This window comes from Periplaneta americana, chromosome 12 (assembly GCF_040183065.1).
Source record: "Periplaneta americana isolate PAMFEO1 chromosome 12, P.americana_PAMFEO1_priV1, whole genome shotgun sequence".
In the NCBI taxonomy this organism is placed as follows: Eukaryota; Metazoa; Arthropoda; class Insecta; order Blattodea; family Blattidae; genus Periplaneta; species Periplaneta americana.
In genome coordinates this window covers 16,075,586-16,102,976 of record NC_091128.1, presented here as the reverse complement: position 1 = coordinate 16,102,976, position 27,391 = coordinate 16,075,586, and the positions used below count along the sequence as shown (strand labels likewise).

Sequence of the window (27,391 nt, the reverse complement as noted above, 5' to 3'; positions counted from 1 at the left end):
TATAGATTTTACAGTAACTGTGGAACTCACTGAAATAGTATAGCTGTTTGTTACAACGTAAATATCTTATTGTAAGTGGTCTTCTCTGAAAAAAAAAACTTTACAATGCAGCGACAATGTATAAGGATGACAGTCTGTAGACACATGGAACAAATTTGAAAAGAAAAGACTTTGTCAGACGTGGCACAATCACGTGATCATGACATGGACAAAAAATAGCTAGTGTTCTCTCCACCTAAGACGTGAGAAGTTTGATCCCTTATCAATTTGTACAATGTAATTCAGTGTGCTTAATTAAAGAAATCACGTCTAAATATAAATCCTCAAGAAGTGGTCTACTGCTACAGTGAATTGCAACTGACAATAATTTTTTTACAGATGGTGAAGTTATATTCTGTGAAGTATGTGAAAAACAAGTAAGGATCATTTTGTTGCATGTATATATTTTTTCCACTTTCTTTCTGTACCTGTTTTACATTTCGGCATGCAACATAACAACTTGTACATGGTGAAACAGGATAGCATGTGTTCCTCTGGACCTGAACTTTGCAGGGTCAAACCCGGCTAAAGGCTAAATATAGACTTTCTCAGTGTCGAAAAATCTTAAGCGTGGTCAAGGACTTTACAGCCAGTTCGTTATTAGATGATGGCCTACTCCCTTTCATATTGTCGTGGTAGTAGCTTTAAGTAACACAAAATCAACATGCCTGAAAGGGAAAAATTAATTAAATGAGTGGTTTGCAGGTGTAATAAAAGGGCTGCTGAGCATCATCTATACTGTTAAAGTTTGCAAGTCAAAACTGTTTCATTTACACAGATGTTTGATTCACTAAAAATTGAGGAAAGTTAGAAGATAGAAAGTAAATGAGTTGAAACTAGGGGTGAAGTGTGCTATGAGACATTGAGACCAATCTATCCAACTTTATCTGTGTTTATAATAATTGAAATGATAAGCTATATTAATATTTGCAGTTATGAGTTACTGGTTACATTGATCTTTCAACATGATACATTATTGTAAGACAGCTTGCTTGCTGGTGCCGTGCTCTTCTGCAGTATTCGACCACCAGATCTGTTGTAACGAGAGAAGGAGACACAACTTAACACTGTCTCTTCAGGTCAGCCATTCAGCTGGTTTCGAGCACATGGACTAAGTAACATGTGCATGCATAGCACAGCTTGGCATCAAACCTCTCAGGCAGGCCTGCAGAACTCGTAAGTAGGGGAAATATGACGTCAGCCTTACTCCACTTCTATTGGGGATGATCGACTTCCGCATAGAGTTATTTACATTCTCTGGATGTAATTTTCAAAAAGGATTGTAATAAATTCATATTTTTATAATGCATTATCACGTTTCAAGGTTTACAATTATGCTAGATTTGCTGTCGGTAGTTTCTTTGAGATTTCTTTGCACCTAGTCTGCTTTAGATTTTCGGAAACTTTCCTCCTATCATCACCTACAGAAACATAAATTTATAGCATTTAAGTAATGAACCTTGAAAGTCACTATTAATTTCAATTCAAAATGAACACAGCAAGTGACGTCCTTAATTTTACAGTATATAAATAAATAATATTATACAATTCGTAATAATGAACTTACCCGAAAGTTTGGCCATTCCATAATTCTTAATATGGTCTTTGTTGAAATGTGGTTTAATATTGAAATGACGAGTAGAAATAAATTGGATGGGACACAGTAAACAAGCAATTCTTTCGTCTTCAACAACAAAATAATCAAATTCCCATTTCCTTTGGAAGTAGTATTCCTTCACGGGTTTAGATTTTGCCATGTTCCAGTTCTCTTCAAACTGCAGTACGCATATTATTTGTTTGTTTGTTTACTTATTTACTTATTTTCTTATTTACTTACTTATTTAGGCCTACTTATTTGCTTATTTAATTACCTATTTATTTATTTACTTATTTATTTATTTACTTATTTATTTACTTATTTTCGTACTTATTTACTTATTTATGTATTTATTTATTTATTTGGCTGGAGTGCATTACAATGTTTAATGACAGCATTGACATCCGGTCATATAGGTATCACTCACTTATCAACGTACAATTTATTTATCGTCCTATTACTAGTAAAAACCATTTAAGACCAGTAGTACAAGTTTTGTAAAAACAGGAATTAAAACTTTATTAATGTACGAAAAATCATAAACCAATTTTAGTAATTGGTTTGTTGCCTGCATGCAACATTTCGGACTTACTTCATTTTAGTAGAATACAGAGCACGGAAAAAACAAGTTGGGGACTGTACTTCACTTATTTTACACAAAAAGTAGATTTAATCGGCTTTACTAGTAATAGGATGATATATACATAGGTAGACCTTCTTACATTATATGCACACATACATTTTAACATTTATTTTACATGTCTTTTAATTTATTTATTTCCCTCATTCATTTTTCTCTTACTTTCTAAAGGTATGTTCCTGAGGATTTTATTATCTGTTCATTTATAATTCTTAATAGTGTATTGTATACCTGCCACTGCGAGAATTAATGTTGATGCAGCCGAGCGTAACTAGAACATCATGACCGCACTGGTAGAAAAGGTGGGTGGGGTAAGAAAGGAGAGTAAAGCAGTCGCTCTAAGGAGCTACAGTTCTGCAGGTCTGCTCTTAGGAATGCTGTGAAACATTGCCAAAATTGTCTCATTCCTCTTGCATCTAGCATGGCTGGCAGGCAACATTGCTACAATGAATTAATTTCTAGTGTGCCGAGCGTTAATGTTATGGTGGATTATTACTTATCAGTTGTTTTTATAAATTGTGTGATCAAAGCAATTCTGATTCAATTGACATTTTATTAAATACAGGTTTCTTGTCCTTATGAACAAAAGTACAACATGAAAAATGAAATCCTACTCCCAATTTAAATATAATTCAGAAGGATGATAATGTGAACAGGTAATTCAAAACACAATGATATTCAAAATACAAGTGAGTGACTGGTAGCACAAATAGAAATAAATTGTGTTGTTTTGTTTGTGTTAGGTTTGGAGGTGAATCTGAATAGAGTAAAGATGGCATCTCAACAATAAACAATTTTGAATGTAGGGCAGACTGTTGTACCTTCGAACACTTTTCACATTTTAGTTTTTTTAATTTTTGGAAATGAAATTTTTTAAAATGAAAAAATGCTTGAAATAATTATTGAAGATTCCTTTACAACTTCCTCTATGTATTTTTCTGTTTTACAGATCTATTAAGGATGGAAAAAAATAAAATGAAGGGATATATAATGTTTTCAATGATGCAACAGGTTCATGTACTTTGGAACATATTCTCTTGTAAGTTGGTACACAGGTAATATAGGTGGGAATATACTGTAAGAAACTAACAATTATATTTAAAACTATCTGTACCCGTGTGCTCCACTGCACTTGTTAGAAATAAATATAAAGTAATTACATAATTAAAATAGGACATCTGGTCCAGGGAACATTCGTGTTTGATAGAAGGATAAATCGTTTAATATGTCACTTAATTTAAACTGTATTTAAATAATTAAAATGTGATCATTTTGGTCCCGAGATCACTTATTCAGTGCAATGATAATTCCTTTAACATGTTTCTTAATTGTTATTACATGCAAATAATTAAAATATGATCATTTGGTTCAGAGAACATCCGTTTTTGGAGCAATTTGATTCCATAAAAATTTTTCTTGGAATGAAACGTATCGGAAATCATTTTTAAAGAAACTTTTGTTATGCAACATTTTTCACAAAAATCAATAATAAGTGAGATATTTCGGTTTATTTAATTCAGACCCCCTTATAATCCCCCTTTTAAATAAAGTACTTTGAGTGCTATATAGCCTAAAATCTAACTTACAACGAACTTAATTTATATTCCAATTTTCATCGAAATCCATTCAGCCATTATCGCGTGAAAAGGTAACAAACATCCAGGCAGACAGACAGACAGACAGACAGACAGACAGACAGACAGACAGACAGACAGACATACAAACAAAAATTTCAAAAAAAAGCGATTTTCGGTTTCAGGATGGTTAATTATACATGATAACACCAATTATTTTTGGAAAATCGAAAATTACCAGAAAAATTTTGGCTACAGATTTATTATTAGAGTCGACACCAATTCGGAAGGTGGTTGTCTGCTAGCGTTTGCGTCGAGAGAGACAGATAGAGAGAGCAAGGCAGCGTACAACATTGCCACATCGTACTTCACGAGCACGTGCAATACAAATAACGCAGGAGAGAATTTAAATTATCAAAAGGCAATAATGATCTTAGCCGTTGATTACTGTAAGCATGACACCAAACAAACCCTCTTTTCTTCACTAACAATATTCACTGCACGGTTCTCAATCCCACACCACATGCTTCTCCAGTCGTTTCTTGCATGTTGTCAACATTGCTGCCAGCATCAAGATGGCCAGCAGCATTCTGCTGTTAACGTTTTTAAAATAATTATACACCTTAAACACTATTTTCCGCCCCTGCTTGTGTAATACTTGCCTTTTTACAGTCTCTTCTTCCATTTATTTACCTTACATAAACACAGTAAATGTTAGTTTTACTTATTCAATGTATTGAAACACTCGCACGTCAACAAACGAACTTGGGAAGTGCTTGTTATAGACTGATTCTGATTGGTTCTACTGTACAAGCTTGTGACGTCACATACCAGAAATGCTATGGTGCATATAGAAGCTAACCGCCTTCCGAAATGCTGTCTTGTCTAGTATAGATAGATGTATTTGCAATCATAGACCAGAGGTGGCTTCTCTGATTGAGATTTTATTTCCTGGAGGAGTAATAACTGCTTCAACAGTTTTCTTCAAGGCATCCTGGGAACCTCTTAACTCCAGACTTATTTCGTGACATGATCTTACAACAAATTCCACAATTTGGGACATCTGGCCGAAATCTACGGCTGACTACTAGGATACAAAGCAGAGGTTAAATGAAAACTACAATATGATTGCGGAGAGAATACGGAACAATGATAAATTTAAAAATAAAGTACAGTTTGAGTTCGGAGAAACATGAGATGAAAATACATTGAAGAGTAATGAGATGAAGTGAAAAAAGAATTACATAGTATTATACAAGTGATTGTGTAGAATGGATAATGAATCCCTCAATACCATTAGACAAATATTGTTAATGTCCTCATTAGAAAATTTAAGAGAAAGGAGAATGGTTTTGGTTAACTTAAATGAAGTTCCCCTAGCGCCAAAAAAAAGTCCTTTCACTTCCCATGTATTAATATTCATTTTGTATCTCACTGAAGTGAGGACTACATGGGTTGTAAATAGACTTCTTTTCATTGTTAACATTGTTGGCTTGTTGATCATCCTTCTCGAAACGGACAGTGGGGTCAAGAATGAGGCTTCTTTGATTCCGGCGATCGATGGCTATAATGTCTACTCTTCTCGTTGACCCATTCTCAGCCAAGCAGTGCACTTCTTCGTAAACCTCCCACTTTGCCTTCCGAAGAGTGGTTGTGATGGAGCTTCTCACTTTATGGTGGCGATTGTTCCTCAGTAGTTCTCCTTTAGGGCATTAACCCAAAACATGCTCAAGGGTTTCTACTTCACTGCATCCTGGATGACGACACTTTTGAAAGGAATGACCTGGCACCGATCGTACTGCTGCAGTGTTTGTGGACATCTTTATGGCATGAGGATGATATCCCTCTTCTATTACTAATCCAAGAGTTGTTTTTTGGATCTTCACTGTAAGTTACCACTCATTTGCCTTTTTGTGGAAGACGACACCAATTATTAAATGACCTCCGCCGTAACTTAGATCTTAAACTTCGGCCTATCATCGAATGTGCTTCTGTGTTGTTGGGAAGGTTTAATTGTGAAAGAGCTTCTTGTTTTTCAGTTTCAAGATTCCTGCAGAAATGGAGATGTTCGTCATTTATTTTTAAAAGACTTCTGGCAATGTTACAGTGTTGAAGGTGTACTTCCCATTCAGCTTTAAATAAACAAAGGCTACGAAGATTCTTCGGAGCATATAGCATGTCATTCGGACAATCATGCGGTAAACCCACAATTTTCTTAGCACCTGTCCGGACAATTTTATCAATATCGTGTAAGAAAGATTTTGGAATCTTATTCAGTGGTGTACTTTGGAGCGAATAAATGATCTTAGGCCATATATACTGATTCATAATATTCAGTTTTTGATCAGGTTTTAGTAAATTGGTGGTGGTTAACTTGTCAATATCTTTACCAAAAGTTCGAATAATACTTGGTTGATCAAATACAATTTCTGCAGAAAATGTAATTCCCAAATATTTGACTATTTCACCCGGTCCAATAGAGTTAATTATATTTCCACAATTCAAAGTGATAGTGTCTTGGCTGAGTTTACCATTTTTAATGTTAATGAGACTACATTTTTGGGGGTTAATATTCAAACCAATTTTTGATCAATTTTGAATCGTCAAATCCGTTAATATAGAAACTGACTCGAGGTCCTTACTAATGAGGGCCAAATCATTGGCGAAGGTAAGAATTGAGACAGGGCTAACAGTAGGAGATAACTGGTAACCGTATTCTTGGGCTATTTCAGGTTCAGTCAATTCTTTAAGAATATTATCAGTAGCCAAGTTGAAGAGAACCGGGGATAAAGGAGAACCCTGAGCTACTCCTTTATTAAGGTGTATGTCACCACTTTTATTTATAATATCGTGTACCTTGAAACATGTTCCATGGTACAAGATGTTTAGTGTTCACAGGTACAAGAGGGTTAACGTTTAAACAAATATGGCTCCTGAAACTAGAGATTCGAATAAATCATGGAAATTAAAATATGTTATTACTCACCAGATGATAAGGAACACACTGTACTTGATAGATAGTAACATATACAATCTGATTTCGTGTTAGTAAACATATATCAATGGACGAAATGTTTACTTTTGCTACTAAAAAAATTATTTTGTCCACAAAACTCACACTTTGCAATAAATCAAACCAAACGATCAGAGCTACTTAGCGGCTTTCTCTACAATCTACTTCAGTTTGAGTGCTCTAGGTAGCAGAAAATTAAAAAACAAAAAATGTTCTAAGATTACTATGCTAAAGGTACAACAGTTTCCCCTAAAGTGTGTAAGCATCAGTCTTCACAAAAACATATAAAGAACAGTGAAAGTTTTCATATGTTAGGCTGAAATCGAATTGAACACGGTCTTTCAGAAAGTTTATATCTTGCTGCTATTCAACACAATGAAAAAGTTATTAATAACAGAAAAATTCTAGCAATTACTTACTAAGGTAAACAAGAACTCCCATTTCGTGGTCATCGTGAAGATGAAAATTCAGCAAACAGGGAAATTATTTAGAAATTTTAGATTTACTAGCTGAAAAAGAACAAAGTCTAAAAAATCATTTGCACTCCAACTCCAGTTTCAGAGGTACTTCTAGCGACATACAGAACCGATAGCGCCAAAACATATAACTTTCTGAAGAATATTTCCAATACACAGGAAAATACTAGCCAACCTATTATTCATAATAACAAAACACTAACAGATAGTAGAGATATAGCAAACACATTTAATAAACACTACTCAAACTCTCACAGATTACATCCCAATACCAAAAAAACTGACAAATTTATCAAAAGAGAATTACATAAAAATAATAAAAACAATATTACTAGTACAAAACCTGAAATATTTCATCAAAATTTTACTTCCAAAGAATTAACTCTAGCTTTACAAAATTTAAAAACCAAGAAATCTCCTGGCCCCGATAACATTCATTCTATCTATCTATCTATCTATCTATCCGTCTGTCTGTCTGTCATTACAAACCAAACACTTTCTATTTGCATTTGGAGCAGAAATATCTTTGCCAAACCAAAAGGTTTACACTGGTTGTCAACCAATTACAGAGGACAACGTTCGTGACTTGAAATCGCTTTTGCCTGACATTCCTGAAAACAAAAGCGAATTGTTCCGCACTCTCACATCTTCATGGCCAAAAAGCAAAGTAGGAGACGAGTGGAAGAAACACAGAAAGGAAGGGATAAAAAAGTAAGGAAACACAAGCCTACATCTCATGTTTACTACTTATTTTTGTAATAAATGTTTCATTGAAGAATGGAAAAAATGTGTTTATTTAAGAAAGGTTTTGATGACAGGAACTGAAAATTTCCTTAACATGTTCACTTTATTTTGTAGTATAACATATTATGTTTTCAGATTTTTTAAATATTTAGTATTTTCAATAAACAGTTTTTTTTAATTTTCCACAAAAATATGTTTTTGGACAACGGGCCTTTCATAAATAAGTGATTCATTTATTTCTTCTTGTAATTCACCATTCACAATAAGATTGTCGTACTAAGAAAACTTAGCAACAGCTAGAATTTAACCACAATATGTGTTTCTTTCGAGTTATATTGATCTAAAATAACGGAGATGTTAATAATAATAGAAATGTTGGTAATATGTCAATGAGATTATACTAATAGAACAATGATTGTTAAGGCTTGGCATGGAATTAATGAAAATATTATTTTCCTTAGTTAGATTGATTTTCATTAAATTGATCTTATATTTACCCACACACAATTTCACTGCTGCAGTTTTTGAGTGTTAAATAAAGAGTTACATATTGAATGAATCTGATCCTGCTCCAAATTACTTGAATAATCATGCCTCGGGATTACTGAAGACAAAAATTACAGAATTGAGAAATCATCATGTGAAAGGCTATAGGTAACTGAGGCTGTGTAAGACAGGCATCAAAAGGATGTTTGGAAACATCTGTATTTACTTACATACTCACTACAAAACAAATTTTTAATTGTTAAATTGTTCAATAATTTCAGATCTTTTAGAAACCTGTTTGCTGTCCTCTCATATGATGAAAGAGTTTCAGTGTGGCAGGTCACTAATTCTTCAGGCAATATCAGAGCACCTGAGATATCAAAATTGCACACGCTCAGAATACATTCTGATCCATTTGCAGCCATCAGCATCTGGGGTGCTGGCAGTATACAGGTAAAGTAGTGATGAAATAGACATGATAAGCAACTTGCTAGATGTAGATGTTAAATAGGCTTACCCATTTCATCATGTGATGACGCAGAATATCTGCGTGGAAATATCATATGTACTTCGGTACATCAAAATATATATTACCCATTTTAGATAATGTGGACCCTTCATGAACTGTTGCCAGATTTTTGTAACAACTATGAAACGTGTTTGAACTTCTCTTTCGCAGTGTTTTTGTATATTACGAAAGATATTCTGTACAGGAAGTTAATGTTCAGTTTTTTTTAAATGTCGTAAGTACACAGGAATATTATAATATTAAAATGTTACAGATCTCGGATTATATCTTTGGTGGTCAGTGGCCACTAAATTTCAAGTGGCTTATCTTACAACGTGAGTGTCAGCATATTGAAAAGCATTACAACTTTCCTCCCGTCACCTCACCTCCCCACCACAAATGTGACGTTGTACACTTGATCAAGATGGAAGTGGCTGGTCTCTTGAGCAGAGAAAATTTTTCTAAGTCCTTTCAGGTGAGCTTGCAGTTCACAGCTTTAGTTAACTACATAATACAAGGCACTGATTTGGGCTAACTCCACAGCATGCTACGAATCTCCTTAATGAATTTTTTGTTTTGTCCTTTCTTTTATTTTTTACAACTCCTTTTAGTGTAATATAATCAAATAATTTTGCTTATGTTAATTCATGTTACTTACAGATAATTACAAAATTGGTGAAAATTTGTGGTTATAATTCCAGGAAATCAGGGTATATTTTGTCATCAGAATTATGGTTTTTCTTCTTGTTTACAATTCCTACGTTTAGGCCCTGATGATCACAGATTTAGATTAGTATAATAATCATATTCCCTGTAGCACAACTTGCAAATTAATTATTATTGCCAAGTATTTAATCATCAACATATTTACTGAATGTTGCTTAGGCAATAGAGTGTAAAGCAGGAGGGATTAATAAAATAATTAACACAGCATTTTAATATGAAAGCCTCTACCTCTAATTGTCATCTTTAGTGTTACTTCCATCTAGCGTCAAAAGTTTCTATTAACACGAAAAAAATAAGAAAGCTAAAAGTATTCTAGGGATTAAAAAATTGAAGAAAACCTGTTATATTTTCACTGATGCATTTAAAAGTCAACAAAAAAAAAGTTTAGTAACTCCACGAAGATTTGAACTTACAACCTCATGAACTCTTAGCTATCCCTCTACAAACTACACTAAGAGTTTTACTGCAGGCAGAATGGCATTGTAACAGGCAATGGTCATACTCCACTTGAGAACCTGTTATACAGTATATAGTGTTTGTATAACAATATTCACTGTTTAAACACTCTGAATGATCTGTCTGTTTTAAATCTCGTATATGAATTATTTTCTTGGAAGATTTTAGTGATTAATGTTTGTGTTCCCCATTATAACTACTATAAGAATATAAGCAATCTTTGAACAAGGCCTGGCTGTCCCAAGCGCTTTCAGAAATACCCAATTCAAACTTCGTCTCTCAGACACTGGTCACTTTCATTTTGACCAAGTGTACAGAGTCGGAGATAAAATACGAGATCTGTCTCATTGTACAATTTCCCTGGAAAAGGATGAGACGATTGAATATTCCTAAGTCTCAGATGTAAGACACTGCGCATGATCGGAGACCAGAGCACTGATACACAAGATAACGAATATTGAGTTACTTAAATTCAGGCTATTTGGTTTGTTACTAGCATCGTTCCGAAATTCACTTCACAAACTGCAAAAAATATGATAATATTACGTAAATAAAAGATAAATATATACATAAATCGTGTAGTTAAATCGACAATGGACCTTCATGACTAGATCGACACTCCGCACAGAAAGGAACGCTTTCATGTCGTTTCAATAGTTCAGACGGTAAGACTTCTGCGTGTTTTGTAGAAGAGTGCGAGTTCGAGCCTTAGTCTACACAACGATTTTTTTTGGTCTAAATAACGTTGAAATAGCTAAGTAACGTTGAAATAGAGATTAATTGTTAATGATCGCAAACAATACAAAATTACAAGTTATAATATTATAAACGTTAATCTAATGAATGCATTTATACACACATATACAATGTAAATGCATATATATTTTTAAATCTAACAATTAAAATGAAATTAAAAAATATATGTAATAATGGACAAACTTTTACAAAGGTTTAGAGTCCTTAGGTTAAGTCATTTGTTAAGTAATTATTACAATATTTTATTAACAGCTGTAGCAATGTGGTGTCATAACTTCAGGTTTGTTTACTTAATGTAATTAGATTTAATTTGATTAGTTTCGCAACAATTAGACTTCCTGTTATATCCTGTTATTTAGATATTTAATTTAGGGTTGATTTATTAACTCTTACTATGCAAGATGCCTGTTATTTCAATAATTCTATATCATGTTAAATAGTCATTGTCTACATTAAAGTATTATCGTCATCCCTCATTTCTCATCGTAATGGCGAACCGACGTGACATGAGACAGCGAGTTATAGCTCTGGTTGAGGCTGGATATGGGGCTAGATCTGCTGGCCGTTTGGTCGGTGTTCCTGGAAGTACAGCTGCGAGGTGGGTTCATCATTACCAAAATTTAGGGGAGGTCGAAAATCGCCCTATTCCTGGGCGTTTGCGGATATCTTCATTGGAAGAGGATGTTCTCTTATTCGAGACAGTTCGACAGGACCCCTTTCTGACTGCTAACGAAATAAGAGCAGCATTTAACTTTCCCGGCTCTTCACAGACTGTGATCAGCAGGTTGAGGAACCGCGGTATTAGGAGCCGGAGGGCTGCGCAAATGGAAATATTGGGGGAAGCACGAGCTGTCGACCATCTTGCCTTCGCTACCAATCGAGTGGATTTCGATTGGAGAAATGTAATTTTCTCCGACGAAACAACCATCTCGAGTGATTACGAAGGTCCTGTCCGTGTCTATCGTGAGGATGGTCTTCAACATGATCAGCGCTATGTGCACCGACGTGAAAGATCGGGGTGCTTTAGCATATCATGTTAGGGATGGATGTCTTACGATGGACCTGGCGTTATAGAACGCATCGATGGCCGGTTTAATGTGGGAACTTACGAGCACATTCTGGAAAATATATTCCTTCCCTCCGCCCGAGAACGTTTTCCCGAAGGAACATTGCTGTTCCAGCAAGATAACCATCCCGTGCACTATGCTGCAAGCATTCAAAGATGGTTTCAAAGGAGACCCGAGATCGAAATCATTAATTGGCCTCCGAAGTCACCTGATTTGAATGTCATCGAAAATTTATGGGCGGAATTGAAAAAGAGAGGGATAGCCACCTATGCCCACCGACGCCCTCGAAATCGAGACGAATTGTGGGGTCAAGTTGTTGACACCTGGGAAGATCTCGCCGGGGATCAGAACTTATTCTACAATCTCGTGACATCCATGCCGGATCGACTTAGAGCTGTAATAGAAGCTGATGGCATGTGGACAAGATTTTAAGTTAACATGTCTCTTTTTGTTTCTTATGATTTTTGTTTGAGGAAGAATACTTTCAACTTCCAAGTAAGATTTATTTATTTTTTGACGAAGTTCAGCCCACTTGTAAGACCCAGAAATTGGGCATAAATTATTCCATATTTTTCGACAAATTAGACAGTCGAGGAACTCTGAACAAATTAATTACACCTCAATAAAAAAAGTTTTACCCGGGATCGAACACGAGATGTTTCGGTAATACAGTGGAACGGACACGCTACTATATGAGCTAACGAGACAAGACAGGTGACAGCAGCAGTCCAGAATGTAGATCCCTTAGCAGGCATTTGCCATTCGGTACAGTGAAGCAATGATATTTTGTGACTCGAGCTATGTTCTGAAATCCTGGCCTTAAATGGCTGTCTATTCGTGATCCTTATTCTGAACCTTGTCCTTGTTGTGGTCCTTGTAACAATTCTTGTACTATTTGTCATGTTATATATCGTGACGTCGATATCGAGTGAACCGCGCTGTAGAACTTTAACTTCCGACGACCAAGAATCGTCTCATTCTTTTTCAGGGTAACTGTACATACTATCTGTACAATAGTATATAAAAACTGCAGTGTTTATTAGTTACAGATTTTATTAAGTTTTTCTGATGTGTGAATATGAACGTCCTTAAGTTCTAATCGATCTCCAGCTTCGCTGCAGCTCATGAAAAAGTTTGTCAGAATGGCCAACATAATTTGAACAGTTAACAGTACTCATTCTTTAACTTTGAGCTGCCCTTGTCAGGTTCACTGAAGCATTACTTCCTGGAGACATCAGCTAAGTTTTGGGGTTATATAAAGAGAACCATTTCTCAAAGGAATACCAAAACACTAAATTTTATCACAAAAGAAACATTGTTATTTATTATCATTCCTGGCATCACCTACTGAAGGAGATTATAATACTGAGTTTGCTGCCATATAATTTCGTGGAAACAATTTTAAGTGTCCAGCTGCATAGTCTGTTGTTGATTGTTGTGATACAAGATGTTTTCATATCACACTCATTTTCAAGTGATACAATTCATTATTACATTTGGAGTGACCTGTGTGATGCAAGAAATTGTTGTGCGTTTTCGTAAATAAATAACTATAATTAAATGTAGTGTTACAATTTTATGATTTTTATATGACTGTTAGCCTACAATGTTGCAATCTACTCTACTCCTTTTTATTTATGGAAACAGCATTGAAGTAAATCTGCGTGTTGCCATTTGGCATCTGTAGGTTTATCTGTTAGCACTTTGTGTTGTTCTAAATATTAATATTATAAAATTATAAAGCAAGCTCGTTTGCAAAACTATGGCAATATTTCCATTTTTTCTGTCGTTTTACCCTAACTGGTGGCCTTCTAGGCCTATATATTTTAGAGAAATAACTCTTGAAGAAACTTTTCCAATTGTCGATTTAAATTATAGTGATATTCAACAAATGTATATAAATATACATCTTAATTACACAACTTTTAACACTGTATCACTTCGGAATATGTATGTTAAGACTTTCCTGTGTTATTAATAGAACGTCCAGATGTTGCTGTTCTAACAGATGGAGATTCAGCTGACGAGGATGAGAGTGGTTTACTTGATTGTAAGTGAAAAACAGATCAGGGCATATGCTGAAATAGTTTTTGTGCGAAAAGAAATAAACAGTGATGACATTGAGGGTAAGAGTTCCTCAGTTATAATAATTGTATCAAACAAATAATGACAAAACTGGCAGTAATAGTGCCACAAAATCTCATAGAGGATCCAAATCAAAGCATCAGTTCAGAAAATGTATTTCTTGGAATGAGAAGGACTTACAAAACTCTTCTCTAGAGTTTCCCGTGGCAGATTTATCAGAACTTTGGAATAAGTCGCCTGTACAAGTTTTTGAAATGTGTTTTTTTTATGACTATTACACTTTTACTACACCAAACTACTTTTGACCAACGAAACGGTACGAAAGGAGATCTTTCAACCAATTCTGGCTGCTTATCGCACAGTTTTATCACTTCCCTAGCATTTGTTTCATTGTTTGTCAACATTTCAAACTGCAAATTCTTTACGGTACTATAAAACATGCATTACGATCGTCATTTGTTTCCCACATAGATAGTCGACTGAAAATGGCGGCACCGTTCAAACGTTTTGGTGAAGGTAACATTAGTGAAATAGAATTTAGTAAATCAATTAATACCTATTTTATTGTATTAGAGTACTTTATTTTTTCTAATCTTCATACACTTTCTTCTGTTTTTACCACCTACCTACCATTTGTTTCTTAGTTTGCCTATATTTCAAACTGTAAATTCTTTATGGTGCTATTAAACATGCTTTGTGATCGTCATTTGTTCACCGCATAGACAGTCAATTGAAAATTATGACTCCATTCAAACATTTTGGTGAAGCTAATATTAGTGAAATAGAATTTTAGTAAGTCGATTAATATTTTATTGTATTAGAGTACTTTACTTCTTCTAATCTTTATATACTTTCTTCTAATCGTGTAATAGTCAATTAAATCCACTCGAGTTTTGATTTTCTCTAGATAAATCAAAACCTCTAGTGAGATTACTGTTGATAAAATGATTGAATTTCTTGTAGACTGTACTCATCGATATGCAATTTGCAAAAACATCAGATCCTCAAGTAAGTTATGAAGAAATTAGAGTATTCATTGGTATACTAATACTGAATGGATATACTACGAGGGCTTTTCATAAAGTAACTTCCGTTTTCATATAGCGTGCATAACAACAGAGACAGTGGTGCCGCTCTTGCAGTGGAATGTACCTTGAAGCAGTACACGTCGAGCACCAGTAGAGTCAAGGTCGTGTCTTTGTTCCTCTCTGAGCCACATGCTGTCAAAATGTGTGCTGCAATCGCAAGTCCCGCCAGGTGTGAGGTACATTCTGTAATAAGATTTCTTGTGGCCAAAAACTGTAAAACTAGTGAAATCCATCGCCAACTTTGTGAAGTTTATGGACCAGATGTAATGAGTGAAGGTGGTGTAAGACAATGATGCTGTATGTTCAAAAATGGGCGAACCAATGTCCATGATGAAGAGAGAAGTGGTCGACTGAGTATCATGAATGCAGATCTGATTCGTTTGGTTGGCGAAAGGGTTAGAGCAAACCACAGGTTCAGCATTTCGGAGCTTAGTGAGGATTTTCCACAGATTAGTCGTACTCTTCTGTACAAAGTGATTACTGAAGATTTGGTCTGCTGGAAACTTTCTGCCAGATGGGTACCTAAATTCCTTTCTAAAGAACAAAAGGCTCAGCGGAAGGGAGCAGCACTATCCTTTCTTGAGCATTACGAAAGGGAAGGTGATGCTTTTCTCGATCAGATTGTGACAGAAGATGAGACTTGGGTGCGGTATGTGAAAGCAGAAACAAAGTTTCAGTCAATACAGTGGGGCCATACTCACTCCCCAAAAAAACCCACAAAGTGTCGTCAAACACTTTCCATGAGGAAATTCATGGCAACTGTCTTCTGGGACAGAAAATAAATTTTGCTAGTGGAGTTCTTGGAGAGGAATGCCACAATTAGCTCTGAACTTTACTGTAACACACTAACAAACTTCAAAAGGGCCATTCAAAATAAAACAATACGAAGGCTATTCATAAAGTAACTCTCGTTTATTTTTTACAAACCTGTGAATGACATTACAAAATTGGGTTACAATGCATTTGAAAGTATACACTCTAGTTTCCCCCCCCCCCACATAATTTTCCAGTTACATTGAGACACTTGTGGCAGCATTTGACGAGCTTTGAAATTCCGCAATCGTAGAATTTGGCCGCCTGCGACTGAAGCCAACATACGACGCAGGTTTTCAACTCTTAGTCATCGTCAAATTGCTTCGAGCCAAGCCACATCTTCATGTGCATGAAGAGATGGTAATCGCTAGGCGCCAAATCTGGGCTATTGGGAGGGTGAGCTCTGGGGTGATTTTCCTGCATGACAATGCTCGGCCGCATACAGCGCGTCGTAGTGCGACCAAACTACAAGAGTTCAACTGGGAAGTATTGGATCACCCTCCCAATAGCCCGGATTTGGCACCTAGCGATTACCATCTCTTCATGCACATGGAGACGTGGCTTGGCTCGAAGCGCTTTGACGATGACTAAGAGTTGAAAACCAGCATCGTAGGTTGGCTTCAGTCGCAGGCGGCCAAATTCTACGATTGTGGAATTTCAGAGCTTGTCAAATGCTACCACAAGTGTCTCAATGTAACTGGAAATTATGTGGGGAAAAAAAAGTAGAGTGTATACTTTCAAATGCATTGTAACCCAATTTTGTAACGTCATTCACAGGTTTGTAAAAAATAAACGGAAGTTACTTTATGAATAGCCCTCGTATTTTACCTGGGAAACGTAGGTACAGGGAGTTGTCTACAGACAACAGAAGTGAAATGGCTGTAAACAGTATGAAGACAAAATGTGAAAATTGAAACCCCTAATGTAATTATATCATGAAACTCAAATTTTTAGAGAATTTCAGAGCCGGGGAAAATCTTGCTTATGATGAATGCATGGTACTCTGTTATAGTCCTCATAGTTGCAAGCAGTTTATCAGAGGAAAGTCAATCCAATTTGGTTGTAAAATTTGGTGCCTAAATACATAAAGTGTTTACCTAGTAAACTTTGATATGTATCAAGGAAAAAAATCCGCAAAGGAATAATATTTATGGAAAAGCAGCAGCCCCATTGGCACAAATTACAGACAACCTGCCCAAAAATGTGAGACAATAAAATTTGATTACCAGGAAGAGATTTCTGGTACACTTGAATGGTATGGTTGTGATAAAAGAAAATATAGTTTCCAGAGATTGCCCCATTATTCCAACTGCAGAACTGGAGAAAACAAATAAGACAAAAGGGGGAGCTTTTGAAGAATCCGGAAGAAGGGATAATAGTTACCAAATGGATGGAAAATGCTGTTGTCACTGCAATGTTGAAATGCAACAGATTTGAACCTGCTGGAAAAGTTTGGAGATATTCACAAGCTCAAAAGAAGAGAATTTTGGTTCAGTGTCCTAAAATAATAGCACAATACAATTAAATTCATATTTGGGAAAGACAGTTTATGAGAATGTGGCTATGTATCGTATTTTCATGATGATGGTCACTATTTTCTTGAAATCTTGATGCAGCAATCTGCAATGCATGAATTTTACTAAAGAATTAAGATTTACAACTCCGACACCTAAAGTTTAGGAGAGATATTTTTCAGACATATCTCATCAGGCACAGAACTCCACAGAAGGTCTGGATGTTCACCAGTGGCTCTCTGCAATTGTGTCAGACATCAGATATAATAAGCTGGACAATATTGTCACCCCAACTAAGAATAAGAACAGGCATTGTTGTGCATATGAATGTTTCAAAAGCCAGTCTAGGTTTCAGTGCCAGAAATGAGATGTTGGATTATGTATTGAGTGTTTTGTTCAGTTCAGTTCCAAATCAAAATTGTATTCATTTCACGTTTTGTTAATTTTTTCTTCAATTATTTTATATTGTATTGTATTATTTTCATTTTCTAACATAAATTCCATTTAGAAATATAATGCTAACATAAGAGCCTAGCATGCCATATGACATAGGGCATTTTTCGCGAAGACTGCCATGATTAGTCGAAATGTCTCTATTTGTCATGTTATCAACAACAAACTTAGGTGAATAAAGCAAAGATTTAAAAAATGTCTACTAAAAATTAATTCAGGTTTTGCAGGGTTAATGGAGAAATTCACTCAAGTATATTAACTTCATCTGTTTAATTACGTCATAGTAATTTATTTCTGGAACAATTGTAAGCAGCATGAATTCCATGCTCTATAGATGTCTTGATAATGAATGTCTCACCATTAAGATACTGAATACCGTTAATATAAGCCCACATGCTGTGTTGAGAAGTTCAGTAATGTATGAGCCTTCTTCCACTAAAGGTGATAGAAGTTTATTTTGACTGATGATGGAATGGAATTATCTTGCTTTAAAGTCAGTTTTCAAAGTATCCTACTTAATATCATTCAGTATTCACTGCAGTTACATTGTAAGCTTCAGTCTTGATTGTTGCGTCATGAAAGCGGCGCAGTGTGGAATTTACAAAATTTATCCACAATAATCTTGAAATATCAGTAAAACATTTATTATAAAATATCATCTAATGTGCTAAATAATTTTTTCCTTTTTTATTTCAATAAAAATTAGGGTGACTATAAAATATTTTGAGCTGAAAATGGGACATTCCTAGTGGGTCTCTTTAACCATTCACCCCTTCTAAGTATGGTTAATATTAAAGATTATTATTATTATCATCATCATCATCATCATCATCATCATCATCATCATCATCACACAAAATGACACATTACAAACGATATTTCCATAGGCAACTTAGTTTATTTCAACAATCACCGATTCAAATAAAGATATATATTGCATTATGAGTTCAGTATGACTTACACAATGTGATTCACAATTATTGATGTTATATTGAAGTTGAATGCTGTTAGAAGTACAGCAAAATCCCGTTAATCCAAACTAATTGGGCTGAAAGCTGTCCAGCTTAGCATTAGTTCGTAGTAACAAAAATGACAATTTAACAAAGTACAGTTGTCCCAAAAAAAATGACCAGACTTTTGTTTGGGCAAAATCAAAGTTTCAAAATGCGGTTCACTTGTAGTTTCAAAGGAATATGGGATTAAGGCCTCCTAATCAGTAATCAAGCACCGAAAATAATTGAATATTCATTACTTGGATGATTTTCACAACGCCATTTGTGGTCTAGTAAATAGAACTCTGGTTTCATATGCAGGAGATTGGGGTTCAATCCTGGCTGGAGAAGTGTTTTTTTTTTATTCTATAATTCTTCATTCCCTGTGATTTATCGTTTCTAAATTTATACCATTTTTTTTTCTTGTATGGCACACCATGAACACATGACAGTTATTTTAAGAAAAACTTTGGAATTAAGGTACATTGATGAAGTCTTTTTTCAAAGACAGCACTGTCTCTTGAAATGTCTGTATATATTAAAATGCGTTCTCCTCAACACCTCGGAATAACAGGCCGTATGCAATCACTGTGACTGCCAATGAATTATGACAGTTAATTCAGAATGCCTGCTATGTCATGGCAGAAAGGTCAGATTTAAGTTGATATAGGTAGGCCTGTGGTACAGTCCGTGTTCCAGGGATTGCTAGAAGTCCTCCAGTGGCATGAAAAATGAACTTCCAACTGAAAATATGTTTATGTAACTTATTTGAAATAATTTTATTTCGATTATACAAGATGATGGTTTTATTTTGTGCCACAGTTATACTTTTTTAATGTCAAACAATACTTTCCTTCTTAGTTTCCTATGTCAGTGCCTAAAATGCATGACTTTAATTACCTAATTTACCTTTAAAAAGTCCATAGATGCAAGTAACTCGAGCTTGGGAACTCTGTGCATGAACCAGGAGAACGCATTGTAGTTAACACCTTTTCATCATCATCATCTAAATCATGCTGTTCCACCATAGAAGTTAAAAAGCATAAATTAAAAAATAAGTCATGCTTCTGGTAGCTTAGTTTTAAACAGGACTCCTGATCAAGGTGGCCTGGGTTCGATTCCCAGTTGTGAAATCAGGGGGATTTAATTCAGACTTCTTCACAGGGACTGGTTGTCTGTCCATTGTACCAGTGTGTGTGATGTCTAGCAGTGGCTCCAGGGTACTCTGATCCAGTAAATGGGGGAGTCCTGCAGTGTGTGCATGTGTTCAGTAGAGTTGTGGGTCTAAGCACAATAGGCCTCAGGCTTCATTGCCGAAATTAGTAAAAAAAAAACACAGGTTATTTCACTGCTTAATGACGTTAATTAAATCGTATTAAGATGTAGGAAATAACACAGTAACTCACCTACTGAACTCTGTCCTGAAAACCAAAATCCATTTGCTGCCTTAAAAGAAACTTGACATAATTATTGACTGTTTAAAGGATTCTTTGGTAAAGTGAAACATTGTCTCTAAAATAATATGATTATGCTACATTGATATGCTGAAAAACAATAGTAAGCAATTCTGTGCAATGTGAATTCGACCTCATAATAAAAAGATTACAGAGCTAAAGCTGAGGCTGTGAGTCACTCTGTCCTCTTGTGGATACTTGTCTAAATAAATTTATCTATAGCAAGGGGCATTTCGAACCTACTATAATGGACAGTTTATTGATATTTTAAACCACTATTCAGCTTTGTTACAATACTGAATGTTGAAAAGGAATGATTTACCCCTTATTAGTGCATATCTAGATCAAAACTATTAAGACATACCCTTTAAAAACATATTCCCTTGTAAACACAGGTGAGGCCTTTCTGCACATACGCAAATCTGCATTTCTGAGACTTAGAAAATTCCAGCCAGCTTTTATTACAACAACAACAACAACAACAATAATAATATATTTATTTATTTATTTATTTATTTATTTATTTATTTATTTATCTACCTATCTATGTATCTGTCTGTCTGTCTGTCTGTCTGTCTGTGTCTGTGTGTTTGTTTGTTTGTAATATTAACGTGCAAAACAACAGCACAAGGCCAATTACAGTTTAGCACGATACAGAACAGAACAAAACAACAAATAATGATGAGAGTGAATGATAGAAAATGGGAATGAGATGAAAATACAAACAATATATTAGTCTACATAAATCATTGACCAAATGTAACAAAGAAAGATAGCACAAATAACTATTAAAATTAGTTCAGTGAGATAATTAAAAATAATGGCAATTAAATATAATGAACGACATAATAAATAGATATCAAAAACAGTGCATACAAATAAATATTAAAATTACAGTCGAATACAAATAAACAATAATGACAAATTGAATAGATAATTACAAAAATACATGATACAGAAAAGCTAAAAACAACAACGAATGAAGTTAAATGAATATACATAATATAAGAGTAGCCAAACAACAAACTATACATTAAACGGATCTGAATTAATATAATGGGAATTGGCAGCTTTAATGCATCTGACAACTGGAGAGAGAGATTTAGGCTTATAGGTATAAAAAATGTTATGAAATCTTAAACCATTCGTAGGGGCCCGAAGGTAGATATTGCTTATGAAGGATTCACAATCAATATCACCCTTTAAGGCCTTACAAAAGAATAAGTAGGGTGGTTGCACCAATGAATGACCGGATCCAGTAAATGACCATTTTGTAAAAAATCTGTTTAAAATAGGAGTCAGGGCTGCAAAACCCAATCTGTAACTCCGAATTACTGAAGATCAACTATGTTTTGAAATATTCTCTCTCAGTAGTCACTCAGAATTACGTAACTGTGTATCAAATATGACGGTTTTCTTCAGGGGTACATCAAATTTGCAATCTGCTTGAACTCCTAATAAGGTAAGACTAATGACAACGATTCATATAGCAGCCTTTTAATGCAATTATTTGTTATTTTTCGTACATATTAAGCAAGGAATTAATTATATAGGTTTTTAAATAATGATTTCAGTAAAAAAGTTAATTCTAACAACGAAACTGCATAAATAACGTGGGTAGTCATTCACTGGATCTGAATAATGGGTCTTCCCCAATGAATGACTATTTTGGTCATTTACTGGTGATATTGTCATATGCGTTATTTTGATTTCTGAGCACGAAATTAAAAATCTGTGGCTGTTGTTTCATATGTATGTGCTAGTGAATGACCAAAAAACAAACTTGTACCAGTAAATGACCACGGTCCAAAGTTGAGTGGTCATTCACTGGAGGCTAGAGACATTTACTGGTTCATATTCAAATGAGTTTAAATTAACAATTGAAATCCTTTAAATTTATTTTTCTGCAAATCATCCCAAAATGGCGCATGAAGGAAATAAGAAGAAGAAGAAAACATATGGATGTTTTCAATACAGCGATGGAGATCTATGTGCAGGTGTAGAAGCAATACGTAGAAATCAAATGAGTATCAATATGGCTAGAAAAGAATATAAAAATTCCAAAAGCTACTTTAATAAATAAATTACATGGAAAAGTACCATTGGAGCAAAAATGGGTCCCACAGCTACATTAACGAAAGACGAGGAAGGCCCGTTCGAAAATTGGATTACTGCTGAAGCCAAATTGGGGTTTCCCATGCATCCTGACGAAGTTAAAGACTCAGTTCAGAAGGTTATGAAAGACATTAAACGAAATAACCCATTTAATAGTGGTCGTCCAGGGCAAAACTGGCTGGAATTTTTTCTAAAAAGACATCCTTTTATGACAATAAAGAATATAGAAGTTATATTCAGACCTCTGAATATCATCCATAGCAATCCTCTGGTTCCAAATAATCATAGATTTGTAAATATTCAGAGAAATATTGCAATAGTAGAAGATACTCATGTCAATTTTTTGGTTCCTAATAACAGTGAATCTGTAGATTCTCATAGAAATGCTGCAATGAATTTTGAAGAATGTTGTGATGGAAATAGTGTGGAGAATGGATGTGTTGAAACTAATAGGATTACTGGAAATGGAATTCAGAATATTATTTCAAGTGTTGACCTCGACAAAGAAGTATTATTAATGAAATGATTGGTGCAGAACCATCTGAGATTGGAAGTGTTGAAAGTAATACGAGATTGGAAATGGGATCCAAAGTATTAGTCCAAGCACTAAGTTGTATTAATGAACTAAATGCTACAGGACCACCAAATAATGTGACAGCAGAAACTGTCTGAAAAAGTAATTTGCATTGCCAAAAATAGAAGAAAATAATAATAATGAAATAATATAAAAAGAACCCCTCCTGATGTTCCATTTGCTGTAACTTCTAAAGAGTGGAAAGAGTAGCATGATAAAAGAAAATAAAAGAAGAGTTCTGGTCAATTCCACTGTGACGGATGTTACTTTCAGAAAGAGATTCTTCGAAATTTAATTGGAATACAATAATTAATAAAATATTTTTACTAGTTCTTTTATACTCCAATGAATCTCCACTTCTTGCTTGTCAGACACAACTAATTATTTTTTTTTGTAACCATTATTTGTCAGGTGATATAAGTGAAATAAACAATGTGACGGGTGTCACATGAAAAAGACATGCATAAATTAATGATACAGTTTAACTGATAACTCTGTGAAGTTCACAGTTTGAATTAATTGTGTTCCCTATTTTCAGTGAGAGGAAAGTTCAAGGAATCGAGTGATATAATGGATGTAATTAAAATATTAAGCCCTACACTTACAATTTAATTAACCTTATGTGACGGGTGTTACTTAATAATGTGATGGGTGTTACTTGTCTGAAGAAATTTCACATTTGGTTTTTTTTTTTTTTTTTTTTTTTTGGTTCAAATCATAGAACATACATTTTCTGTAGTTCACTACATAGACTTAAGAGTACTGGTAGCCTAATATCAATGGTAGACATATGTTTTCAAACTGTGCAATTTTTTTAAGTTAACTTTCACTTAGTAAATTACAAATATGATGTTTACAGCTTCAAAATTGTACTTCTGACGCTCTAAAGTAAATTAATACAAATATTTAATAGAAACAATAAAAAATACAGCCATAAAATCAAAATAGTGTGGCTAGAAGTACAGATTCGCTTTTGATATTAAACTGTTGTTCCTAACATAAATTTACTTTTTAATATATATGCTCACTTCAACAAATGCTAAATATAAATTTATATTTCTCACAATGGAATTTAATAAATTTTACTAAAACTGTAATTACAAAACAAAATACAACAACTTAAGCAGCATCATACTCAGAGCTGTCTCAATTTTTGCTATTTGGACAGCTTTTCCTAGTGACTGGAATTTCGTTTCATTGAAAACACTAGTGTTTATTAATGCAGCTTTTCTTGCCCTTTAGTTTTAAACTTTCAGTTTTGTTTTCTTACTGTGAGCAGTAAATTCTTTTCTTGATAGCTTCTTTGTTCTCCTAAGCTTGTCCCTCTCTCTCTCCTTCTGCAAATAGTCTTCATATCTGTGTTGTTTGGGTAAAGGGAGATGTCATAAAATGAGCTTGGTGATAAGTGAAATTTAAACTGGAACTCTTACTGAAAATACTTTTCTACACAAAACACAACAACTGCTAGTATTCTTTTCATTTTTGCACACTAACTTGTATAATTTAACTTCTGTGTTCATCGGGGGAACAAAATTCCATCTGCACAAAAAATTACTTATTCCCCTTTACTCGAACACCACAGAATTTTATCTTTATTTAATTTTCTTCGCCTAGGGCATTCAGGTTGCCTCTTAGCTGCTGATTTCCCCATTCTGCAATTAAATATATACCGTATCCAGCTATCTCAAAACGTTAAAATAAATAATTGCATGGTTAACATGCAGCTTCGTGTATCCTAAAAATGCAGCAGCTCAATCTACATTTATTTTTAGGTTATGCTAGTGATTAATATCTTCAGTAATTCATTCCTTGTTAAGTAAGCAAGAAATAATGTTATAGAATAGAAAAGTACTATGATTAACTAAAATAGAACCTAAGTACATTTACCTTTGTAGCCTATAATTTTTATGTAAATCAGAACTTTCGACCAAACATTCAGCTTAATGTAAATTTGGTGGGAAATCTTTCAGACAAGTAAGATTTTGGAGGAAACAGGTATTGACGACTGTTGATAACTTAAACTTCAGATTTACCAACATTTGAAACCTATTTAATAATGTGTTGTGGGAACTACCTGCAATAAATCAAAATACAGAATTTCTGTGTTCTCCGTGCTCTAATTTTGTAACACCCGTCACATTAAAACACTTGTTATTTTTAGTTTAAAAAAAATTTAAAAATACTGTACTTTTGGCATCATATTTCGACTTTGCTTTCAAAAATTGTTGCCTTCAGGACAAAAACTGAGAGCAAGAGAGTAACTTTAAGCATATTCTGTGACGGGTGTTACATAAAAACACTTATTTTAAAAATAGCAAATTTTTAAACTCACTGACATTCATAAAAGTAAATTGACACTGATTTTAAAGTCTTCACTTTCTGTTAATAGAATTACAACAGAGAACAGCCTTGTTTATTAATTTTAAGTTATGGTTTGGCAACAAACTGCCAAAGTAAATTTGACAGATCAAAAGTACACACTAAAAATATTCACTTCGGATGTATGTAAAACAAAGATGAATTAAATAAATCGAACTTTTCTGTTAATTTCTGAAAATATGAACTTTCCTGAAGAAAATGATATAAAGAACATATACTGAACACGAAATTTAATTTTTAACTTCAATGTCCAACCTATCGTGGAATTGACCTTAAGTAAAACGTGAAGATACAGCGTAAAGAAGATATAGCCTACAGGCAAAGAAAAAAGAGAAAGAGAACTCTGAGACAAACGAAAAAAAAAAAAAAAACTATCTGAGAGCGAAACAGAAATTGACTCAGGTGTAATGTCACTTGTATCTGACACTGATTCAATAAACATTGACTTTTTGAAAGTAATGTATAGGCCTAGCTCTTAAACTAGTGCTAACACTACATTAGAAGAAGTTATCTATCTCAAAATCTAGTACGTTATTGTGAAATATAAAGCAACATATTTTTCAGGGGTAGTGATGAAAACGGATAAAACAGAATCAGAAGTGAAAGTTGTGGAAAGATGTGGACTGGATACTTGTAAATGGCGAAATGAAATTGCCTAAATACAGTAGAAACATCGTAACATTGTCGCAAAAATTACTACGCTTACATCAGCATAAGATTATATATATATAGGCCTATATAAAATTTATTCAGTGCTTGAAATAAATTTCTAAATTAAAACTAGAACTAATTGAACAGTTTAGTTTTGTAATAGATAGCCTATCAAAAGCAATTATTTGTATATATTGTACTACATTATTCTTACAATGTAGCCTCTTGCAAGTAATTATAAAACAAATTTGTACCGACAATGGAAAATCAAACCAGTAAAAAGGCCTAGTTATACATTTATATGAAATATTCTTGAACATTAAACAATTTCTCAAGAAATATATATTTTTAGTCCAGTTCTTAAATTTAATATTATTGGACCGAAAACCATAACAGTAACCATATAATATATAGTACACAATGATGTATCATTGCATAGAGCCCCAAAACACAGTCTGTTCCAATTATTCATCATTTGTCATTTGAGGTCATTCACTAGTGCTCATCTGGTCAACTACTAGAACAATATGGTCATTCACTGGTGATTTTTAAATCTTAAAAATATGACTGCATAAATTTAACCAATAAGAGAGAAAAATTAAAATTCACTCATTAAATGAGTAGTGCGAGTCTTTAGGAACCAGCAAAGCCTATTACTTATGTCGAATGCCTACTTTTATGAGTGGTTATATTCAAATATTCTTATCAAGGTGCTTAATTGGTCATTCACTAGTGCAACTACCCTAGTCAAGTTCAATACGTCTAGCATAAAGGCTAGAAAATTTAAAATATTTACAAGTACGCTCATAATTGAAAACAGATGAATTAAGCAAAAACCTAAAGGCACATAGGGACATAAATTTTCTTTGGATGATTTCCAATTTATCTGAAGCAGTAGAAGTAATAGAGTTCCAGCCGACAGATGCATATTCAAGTTTAGATCTGATTAATGTATAGTATAGAATTACAAGAGTATCTGGTGTAGAAAAAGAATAAGTTATAGACTTTATAAGTCCGAGCATTCTAATGAAATGATTATAATTATGTTGAACATGATTATGAAAATGTAGTTTGGTATTGAGTAGAACTCCCAGGTCTCTAATACAGTTTTTCCTTATTATGTTGATATTATTAAGAGTGTAATTAAATTTAAGAGAAGTAGTTTTTCTAGAGAAGGAAATTACAAACGTT

At 34.1% G+C, this 27,391-nt stretch overlaps 1 protein-coding gene across 7 annotated transcripts in view; it reads left to right on the top strand.

Moving 5' to 3' along the window:
• Nucleotides 1-27,391, top strand: part of LOC138710190 (uncharacterized) — a 231,493-nt gene that overhangs the window by 125,822 nt on the left and 78,280 nt on the right. For 3 of the 7 annotated variants that reach the window (XM_069840837.1, XM_069840832.1, XM_069840838.1), the window contains 2 exons: nt 8,851-9,022; nt 9,352-9,552. In XM_069840837.1, coding sequence (XP_069696938.1) covers nt 8,851-9,022; nt 9,352-9,552 — 373 coding nt within the window. Of the gene's footprint in view, nt 1-7,908; nt 8,051-8,850; nt 9,023-9,351; nt 9,553-27,391 lie in introns of all 7 variants that reach the window. The other 4 variants (XM_069840834.1, XM_069840835.1, XM_069840836.1 and 1 more) reach the window with 2 other exon arrangements.